Source organism: Carassius carassius, chromosome 7, assembly GCF_963082965.1.
Source record: "Carassius carassius chromosome 7, fCarCar2.1, whole genome shotgun sequence".
In the NCBI taxonomy this organism is placed as follows: Eukaryota; Metazoa; Chordata; class Actinopteri; order Cypriniformes; family Cyprinidae; genus Carassius; species Carassius carassius.
The window spans coordinates 637875-648122 of NC_081761.1; the positions used below are offsets into that span (position 1 = coordinate 637875).

The 10248-nt window shown below is 37.9% G+C and overlaps 1 protein-coding gene across 1 annotated transcript; it reads right to left on the bottom strand.

Moving 5' to 3' along the window:
- Positions 1-540: 540 nt before the first annotated feature.
- Positions 541-5103, bottom strand: LOC132143333 (tRNA methyltransferase 10 homolog C-like). The gene is made up of 4 exons (XM_059553456.1): positions 4984-5103; positions 3525-3997; positions 2385-2792; positions 541-1294 (listed from the first exon to the last, which is right to left on the bottom strand). Exons 2-4 carry the CDS (start codon positions 3960-3962, stop codon positions 896-898), a joined length of 1245 nt encoding a protein of 414 aa, XP_059409439.1. The 5' UTR covers positions 3963-3997; positions 4984-5103; the 3' UTR covers positions 541-895.
- Positions 5104-10248: the final 5145 nt, after the last annotated feature.

Sequence of the window (10248 nt, forward strand, 5' to 3'; positions counted from 1 at the left end):
TCCTCCAGTCTTCAGTGTCACATGATCTTCACAAATCAGAATAATATACTGGGACCATTATTTGGGTACACATGATGATATGCATCGCTGTCAGACATGATGTTTTCTGCAGATCTGATTCAAAATGCGTTTTAACAGTCATAGAAATAATGTAAATCAAGCCTCATCATTTTTTTAGCTACATTTTTTTCCTTTTATTGTTGTCTTTTGGTTTTGGGGTTCAAATATCACCATGTTTCTTATATATATATTTTTGTCCATTTTAAATTTCATTATGAGAATGAGATGTTTTTTTTTTTTTTTTTGCAAATTTAAGTGAGAATTTAGATTGAGAATGCTTCAATTGTCAAAAAAAGAAGAAAATCCTAATGGTCCTAAAGCAGCCGTTATTGTTCTATGCAGAATATAATTTATATATTTTTCTTTTGATTTTAGAGTGGAATATGACTATATAGTTTAATGAGAGTTTCGTGTAAAAATCTAATTGGCTTAAAAAATTATTTATATATATATATAAAGATACACACACAAAAAACATAATGGTCCTACAACATGCTTTATTGCTTGAATCCAAAATATAATTTCTTATTTTTGTCTTGGATTTTGGGGTGAAATATTACCATATTGCTGCTTTTTTTTCATTATGAAAATATTTCTTAAAAGTGAGGATGAAAATGTGACTAATTGTCATAATAATGAAAAGCAATGGTTCTAAAACATAAATATATGAAAGAAATCTTTAGATTTTACTTTAATAATTATACTATGTACATAAATAATTTCGTACTCAAGTCCATATGAAAGAACAGATTGTTGTAAGAGGAATCAGAAATCATGATTTTATTGTTGAGAGTAACGAGGATCACAGAAAGTGTCAGTAAAGGTGAAGTCAGTATTAATCCCGATCCTCCCAGTGTTTGGCTCTTCCTGCTGGTTTTTTCTGTCCATCTGTTCTGTTCTTCAGCTTGCTCTGATCTCCAGCGGCGAAGCGAATCTCTGAAGAATCGTTCCCAACGAAGCGACTCTTTGTGACTCCCGTGAAGCCGGCGTGTTTCCTCTTGGGCACGAACTCCAGCGCTTTCTTCCAGCAGCCCGTGTGCTTCAGCGTGATCAGGATCCGCATCATCTGGTCCAGGGTCAGGTTCTTGGCTCCACACTCCCAGTCCAGATGCTCGTCCAGCGGCAGGCGTGCTGTGGTCAGTCGCAGGCGTTTGGCGTTGGCCAGAGACACGCCGGAGTGAATGGAGCGGTCCACCATCGCACCGATGATGTACACCTTACTGTGATCAAACTCCTGCAGTAGACATGATAATGCCATATATCACCATAATCAACATGCACACAGTGTTGGGAAGGCTACTTTGGAAATCTTAATAGGTTACAGATTACAAAACCGAAACCGTGGTGAATTTATAACAGCTGAGGGGCGTTGTTAAGTCTGACGTGAAGCGGAGTTATAGCTGTTATAAATTCACTGTAAACCATGGCTTCACAGGGATTAGTGCTTTTATAAAACGGTTATTTCATTTACGTAGTATGGTTTCACAGAATAAGACAGAGCAAATAAAGTGTAGTGATATTAATAACAACAGTATTCTTCCACCAGACAACGTAGCTCCTCAGAATCAGTTGTGGTTGCTACAAAGTGGTTGCCGAGCGACACGCAAACGTAAACAAAGGTGTTTGTTACATTGTAGAGTAATTCACAACAGCTTTGAACTTGGCTCAGCCAATCAGAATCAAGGACCGGAACTCTCGGTTTATAAAATGTAACAAGTAGTGTAACTATTTCATAAAACCATGTTTTGGGAGCTGGGGGTGAAAACTTTTTGAATTAGAAGATCAGGGTAAATTTAACTTATTTTGTCTTCTGTGAAACATGTAAGTATCGTCGGTAGCCTCTGAAGGGCAGTACTAAATGAGAAAAATATGATATTCAGGCAAAATAAGAAAAATGTACACATCTCGATTCTGTTCAAAAGTTTTCACACCCGGCTCCTAATGCATTGTTTTATCTTCTGGAGCATCAGCGAGGGTTTGAACCTTCTGTAATAGTTGTGTTTGAGTCCCTCAGCTGTCCTCGGTGTGAAAAGATGGATCTCAGAATCACATTCAGCTCACAACACAGTGTTAAGAGTCAAGGGGATGAATACTTTTGAACGGGGTCATTTTTACAAATTCAACTACTATTTTCTAAACATCTTTTATGTGAAATATCTTCTTCAGGTCAGTACTAAAGAAACAATAACATGCATTTTGTAACTCTTATTTTGGTAAAATAATTACCATTTTGCAGATTCTGAAAGGGGGGGGGGGGGGTGTAAACTTTTGACATCAGTTGTATACTGTTTTATCACAACATTTTTTGATGTTTTGATGCCCACCTGCAGAACCTGCTTGGAATCGGCCGTCAGATACACCAGATCCTTCTGAGGAAACATCTCCAGGTGCGTTCTCTCGGTGGCTGTGATCAGCAGTCGATCCCATGTATGCGATCCGTAGCGTCTGCGCAGCTCGTGCAGATATGCTCCGTCCGGCTGCAGGCCGCAGAAGTGCAGGTGGAAGGGGTCCGCGGCACGCCGGTTCCAGCCCTCGCTCTCCATCAGCTGCGTGACGGTGTTCTCCATCTCCCGCCGGCTCATGAGATGCTCGTAGCTCATATCGTACACCAGCGGCTGACCGAAGCGCATGGCCTGTGCCGCTCTCCAGCTCTGCACTCGATCCGAGGAGCTGCTCCAGAACCGCAGGAGGAAAGTGTTCCTCGGTTCACCTTCTTCTTCCTTCACGTCCTCCTTGAAATGTGAAAATACTATTATAACCCTGGATTTTAGTTGACCCTGGAGCACAAAACCATTCTTAAGTCTCAATTAATAATTTGTAGCAATAGCCAACAATACATTGTATGAGTCGAAATTATACATTTCTCTTTAATGACAAAAACCATTAGGATATTAAGTAAAGATCATGTTCCATGAAGATATTTTATAAATCTCCTACTGTAAATATATCAAAACTTGATTTGTGATTAGTAATATGCATTGCTAAGAACTTCATTTGAACAACTTTAAAGATGATTTTCTCAATATTTGGATTTTTTTGCTCCCTCAGATTCCAGATTTTTAAACATTGTCCTCCTCACAAACCAGACATCACTGGAGAGATGATTTATTTATTTAATACTGTCCTGGAGAAGCTCCAGTTCCTGCACTTTATTTGGTTTTCCAGCATCTTCTGCATATTTAAACCCTTTCCAACATGATTCTGAGATCCATCGTTTCACACTGAGGGACTGAAACACAACTATTACAGAAGGTTCATCAAAAATAAGGTTTTGATATATTTACGGTAGGACATTTACTAAATATCTTCATGGAACATGATCTTTACTTAATATCCTAATGATAATATAGAAATGTATAATTGTGACTCATACAGTGTATTGTAGTCTATTGCTCTAAATACACCTGTGCTACCGATGACTGCTTTTAGTTTATTTAATAGCTTTTTAAATTTGATGAGCATACTTTAAACGTCACAGTTTCGGCTTCCCTCTCGGATCTCTTCCTCTCCTGCTTCTCCTTCTTGGAGATCTTGTGTGACTCTTTAATGGCCAGGAACTTCAGGTATTTCTTCTTGGCGGATCTGGTCGCGAGCCGAGCGAGATCCTGCAGCTGCTCGTCCGTGATGTTCTTGGGAACGAACTTGCCCGCCTGATGCCACATCTCCACCAGCTCGCGGTTATCATCCAGCGCTGAGCGACTAGGACTTTCTCTCTCGCTCTCCTCCCGCAGCGCTTGGGCCCTCATCACCGTCTTCCAGGCGTCCAGATCCAGAGCGCTCTCTCCTGACACATCTTTCCCAGCGCTGCGGCTGGAGCTGAAGGCTCTGGTGGAGAACGCAGGATTCCTGAAGCAGCTGACTGCCAGAGAACACGAGCGCAGGAACATCCTCCTCATCCTCATCACCTGCTGCGTCACACAGACTTACAGCTTCATGTCTACACAGACACAAACAATCAATTATTAAAGAACACGTGTACTTTAGCTTTATGATGAATTTGTATACTTAAAAAAAAAAAAGATTTCTTTTTTATTTTATTTTTTGTATATCATTATACTTATATATAAATATATATAGGGTAACAAAAAGGTGGAACATTTTCAGTAAATTTCGGAAACATTCCAGACATTTTGGAAACTTTCTAGGATTTTTTTTTTTTTATTATTCTAGGGATTTCGGGAAAGTTTCTGGATATTTACCAGAAATTTTCCACCTCTTTGCAACCCAAAATATATATATAGTTTATTGATTAGTTTAAAAATAAATATATATTTTTAGCATACTTTAAAAGTCACAGTTTATATAAACATAATACATATATAATATATATATATATTTTTTGCATGCATTAAGTCACGCACACACACACAGTATAATACATGTTATGTGTGTGTTATATTATTATGTATATAGTTTTAATAGCTTTAAATGTATTTTTTTGTCAACTTTACAGGTCACAATTTATATAAATACATATTTAAATGTGAATTTAGTGCAAACAATGTGCAAAAAACTGACTAATTTCTTATTTTTGTCTTTTGATTTGGATATTTGGACAATATTGATTTATTTTTACAATAAAAGATACTGAATATTTCCTTTGTTCTTGACCAGGAAAGAAATACAGCTCATTTATCTCGAAGAGGCATGTTGTCACAACCTGCATTAACGGAAGAAGCTCATTTTAAAGACTAATTATGAGCTAAATATTAAAGACATCTGAGAAATATTTTAACAGGTAAACAAACACGAAACAGTAAACACTAACACACAAACGTGATGACCCAAAAAGTCTAAAATGTGTAGTTTGAAAGGCATGTAGAAAAGTCAAGTATGTATAAATCAAAGACTTGTGACAACTAGCCCCGGTCTTCTCGACATCTTTAAAAACATTCACACTCATTATGAGTGAAATCAACATACCATGTCGGCTGTATTTGTGTTGGTTCACTGAGAAGTCACTAGTCATGGACCCTCAAAAGGACACACGCTGACTGCTGTCATGTGGATGTCGGTGTGCAACAATGAAAGCTGCCCGTGCGGAAATCGGCATTGGTCTATTTCTGTTTAATATTTTAAAATATTTTTTAACGTTTGAAATGTTGTTAGATTGATTTAAAATAGTAAAACACGTATGATCACTAGGAGTGATAACACATTTATGTTGAGTTGCGCACACAGTGTTGGAACTATTGACGGCGTTTCTAGTCGGATCATATTTAGCGGTACGCCACACACATCCGCTGTAAACATCCGCTGAGTGCAAGCACATTTTAAAAATATTACCGTTCAGAAACTTTTGACTGGTATTGTACTGTATACCAGTCCTCTTAGCATCACTTCAAAGCATATTTAATTAATCACACGTAGCCTGTATTTTAACATCTATATTTCCTTATTACTTTTAAACCTTTATTTGAATATAGCAACATAATATTACGCTCTATAATATTTCTATGAATGAATCTCTGACAGAGAGTATCAGCCAATCACTGTGTGCATAGTTAATAAGCACTCTGACGTCATCCATAGGGATCGAGCTCAGCCCCGCCCCCTTACTCTGAGCTTGAGACTTCTCTGTTCTTTGGTAAAAGTTTGTCTCAGCAGCTTTGTGAATACTTACATATTTATATTCTGATATATAATATTGCATATGACAGCATTTTTTGTTTATATGTGGGTTTACAATGACTACGTTTTTGTTGGACGTTTGCACTTAATGCAAGATTAAATCATCTACATTTGATTTTACTAATAATCATATCTGACCAGAAGGAAACAGGATATGTTTTAGCAAAAAGGCACAGGATGTGTGAGAGGTTATTCATTGCTGAAACGGATGTTTCCAAATAAGTGTTCATAAACCAGAAATATTAATTTCATTTCATAATATTTCCCAGCAAGCGTGATATTTCATATTTTGATGGCTACATTTCAGTGACATCATTTCCTCTTTAATTGCTTCCTGATGTTTCAGTTAAGTTTGATTTATTTCCATTTAGATCTCCAGATCATACCAAGTTTGTGGGAAGCTTCACAGGACTTTGTGTGTCTGATTAAAGTGATCTATCGAGAGGAAAACTGATCGTCCAAAGCCCAGTTGACCCAAGAAACATCCCTAAATATGATCCACTTCACCATTACATCCAGCATTGAGAATCACATCTTCTGATGGAGATTCAAGATAAAGTCATCTTATAAATGCTTTGTCAGGATGTAGGCTTTCCTGTGGAAACCATCAATTATCTGATGTACTTGTTTTGTGTATTGTGAAATTTTTGTATGATGTTTTCAAAGTAAGGCTTATTGATTTCACATTGACTTCTAGACACCGATTCATCCATTTGTACTTGACATTCAACCTCAGTTCTTCTGAGATCAGGATTGAGTTTGTTTCTTCATCAGGTTTGGAGAAATGTAGCACTGCATCAGTGTCTCATCAATGGATGCTCTGCAGTGAATGGGTGCCGTCAGAATGAGAGTCTGATAAAAACATCACAATAATCCACAGCACTCCAGTCCATCAGTGAACACCTGGAGAACACAAAAGATGAAACACATCCAGCATTAAGATGATTTTAACTCAAACACATAGAGTCCATAATCCATAATAACACTTCATTTGGTGAAAAGAGGATTTATTTAAAACTTGTGATATCATAAATGTCTTTACTGACACCTTTGACCAATTTAATGCATACTTGGTCAATAAAAGTATTAATTAAAAAATAAAAATCCTTTGAATGGTACAGTAGTATATCATGGTTTCCACAAAATTGATTCAAAATGCATTGATAATAATCAGAAATGTTTCTTGAGCAGCAAATCAGTGTAAGAAAACGTTACAAGGATGCTGAGGATCTCGATGAAGATGTTTGTTGCAGCATGGCAGTGACAAAGTACATGTAGTACCTTGGGTTCAACAAAGTCTGAATGAACCCAGAACATCCTAAGCTCAAACCTTTTATAATGTTTCAGTTTACTGCCCTTCATGTGTATGAAGTTGCTCCTGTTGTAACAGCTGTAGTCTGTATGTTTAATTGTCTGAAGTGGTTCTCAGTGTCCCACACCATTCCCATTCTACAATTGGTCACCAATGGAAAATCTTACCCCTCATTGCACACTTGTTTTCGCTCCATCATCAAATTTGGCAAAATGACATACAAACATTTTTGGGGGGGTTTGGGAGAGGAGCACTTGAGAACCATAACAGCAAAAGAGATTTTCTTAATGTACAGAACAATGACATGACATAGCAGCTGACTTAAAAAGAGCTTGAAGTGCATTAGCAACTTTTCCCTCTTTGTTTTAGGGCATTACGGGACAATTTTTGAATTGAGACATATCCAACTCGTCATTATAAACACAACAGTTATGAAATAATTCTGTGACCACACTGTTTCGGGTCAATTCAGTTACTTCAGAATTTCATCAGAATTATCACAACTTCACAGTCATTTTCAATTACGTTAGAAACTTACAACTTTAGACACAACAGATCTAATAAAACTCTACCACTGCATCTGGTTGATTCAATTACTTTAGAATCCAAACAGAATTACAACAGACCAACACTGAGTTTCAATTACTTTAGAAACTTTAAACTCAAGCACTTTTCTTCAGTTACTTTAGAAACAACGATTCCAATACAACTCTGCCCCCTCACTGCTTCAGGCTGATTCAGTTCCGTTAGAATCTTAAACAGAACTTGTACAGAACTCCTCTTGACAATACTGATTACACCAAAGTCTCATCTGTCCTTAAATGTTCTTTTCTAGATTTTTTTTTTTAAATGAGGGGTTCCCTGATAAAAACAACATAGAAGAAAGAAACCGCTTTTTTACCTTTGCCTGCTTTTTTTGGGGAATTACCTCCTGGCTGGCTCGCCAATGTAAGAAAAAGTGACAAGGATGTTGACGATCTCGATGAAGATTTATTGCAGCATAGCATTGGCAAAGTAACAGTAGTATCTTGGGTTCAACAGAGTCGATCATCTTAAAGGAACACTCCACCGTTTTTTGAAATAGGGCTTATTCACATTATTTCCTACATTTAGATAGGTGGGCAAATGCATTTTTGTGTCAGTGCATGCATTGTTTTAGTTTGACTGGGTCGGCGTTAGCTTAGCTTAGCACAATGAATGGAATCCTTTGTTGCCAGCTAGCATGGCCTGAGTAAAAGTGATCAAAAAAATGTAAAAAACCCACCTAATTACTTCTTGTGGCCTGCGTATTCACAACGAGTACAAATAGCGATCCAGATTAACACTAGGCGATTTCCTAGGCAGATATTGACTTGGGACTATATTATGGGGAAGCACAGGCGAAGCACTGCTACTTCGGTGCAGAGATATCACGCAACACATGAAATCCCACGAATTCCGTCAACATAGCGGCGTGCAACGCGTCAAAAAAAAACAGAAGAAGAAGAACATACCGGCGTGACCTGCACCGAGAGTCTTAGCTTTTGGATGATTTATTTTGAGAAGTTACAGCAAACATGGTTATTACCTGCATAGCAAAAGGTTGTGAGAACAAGCAAAGGACATACACGAATGTAATGTTTCACAGAATTCCACCTAATGTGGAACTGAGAAATAAATGGCTAGCAGCTCTGGAGATCTGTAGTTCAACGCTTCTCAACAAAATAAAGCAGTATCGTGTTTGCGAAGAACATTTTGCACCAGAGGACTACTTTGAAAACACAGGAAGAACAAAGTGCACATGTAAGTTGTCTTTTATTTCTCTTCCTATATAACCTATATTGCCTGTGAAAACATAAACTCTATGTGAATACAGCTATAATATGGGTCGATCTATACATGCGTCATGATTAAAATAATCACTTACTCTGTGGACAGCTGTCCAATTGGTCCATTCGGCGTGGGGCGTTTTTTCCAGTTCACTTTGTCACACCGGAAAAAAAATCGAGTACTGCAGAATGGATCAGCGCCGTGAAATCCTCTGTAGATGTGACACAACTTCGGGCACGCTCATCTTGATCTGACGTGTTGAGCCTGGTCATCAATGGCAAAAACATGTCCCACCCTCTACAGCATAGACACTCTATTTCCGTCGGCATAGATTGGCATATTCCCCCACATTCACACCACCAGTTCATGTTTGCTCTCATCACGAGCGATCGCAACCTCCTCCTCCTGTCGTTCTATTTCCAAAGCACGCAGCTCGTCTTCTGTAAACTCTGGTTCAAATAGGTATGGTTCTGGTTCTTGACTGTCTGAGGAGTCATCCTCTTCGTCTCTCTCAAAATCAGCCATGTTCATCGCCACTCGTGTACTGTAAGGAAAATAGCCAGGCAGCTACTATTCACGCCGGTATGTTGACGGAATTCGTGGGATTTCATGTGTTGCGTGATATCTCTGCACCGAAGTAGCAGTGCTTCGCCTAAGCAGCAGTGCTTCGCCTAAGCAGCAGTGCTTCGCCTGTGCTTCCCCATAATATAGTCCCAAGTCAATATCTGGTAAACAAACACAATGGTAAAAACAACAACAACAATAGGCAGCATATTCCCCGAACTTGCAGCTCCTGTCAAAAAACACACCGTTATTTCCGGCATGACGATCGAGTCTGTCCCAAAAATACCTCTCAATGCGCCCTCGTGGACTCGCGCCAAGGGCCCTATAGGTCTGCACTACATGACGTCACCGAAGTGTGGACTCTGTGGAAGTCCACAAGTCTGGAGTGTGCCATTTGGGACAGGGCCACAGGTTTGAGCTTAAACTTGCCTCTGATGTTACGCTCCTCACCGCAAACACGTGTGTAACCAGTGATCATGTGACAGCTGTTTCTGATTGACATGAGGGCGTGGCTTCAGATGTTGAACATACTATCTTAAAATATCTTAAAATAGTAGTATAAATATGCCTAATTAGTATTTTTTGTTTTGTTCTTTTGAATGTCTCTCTTGGTAGATACCGACTTACTAAATAAATATATATATATAAAATAAATGCAGTTATTTGCACAATTAAAATTTTATATTTAATATATTATATATAATAGATTTTTTATATATATATATATATATATATATATATATATATATATATATATATATATATATATATATATATATATATATATATATATATATATATATATAAAAAAAAATCTAACTATGACCATGACGGAACTCATGAAGGTATTGCGCGCATCTGTTTCCGGCTGA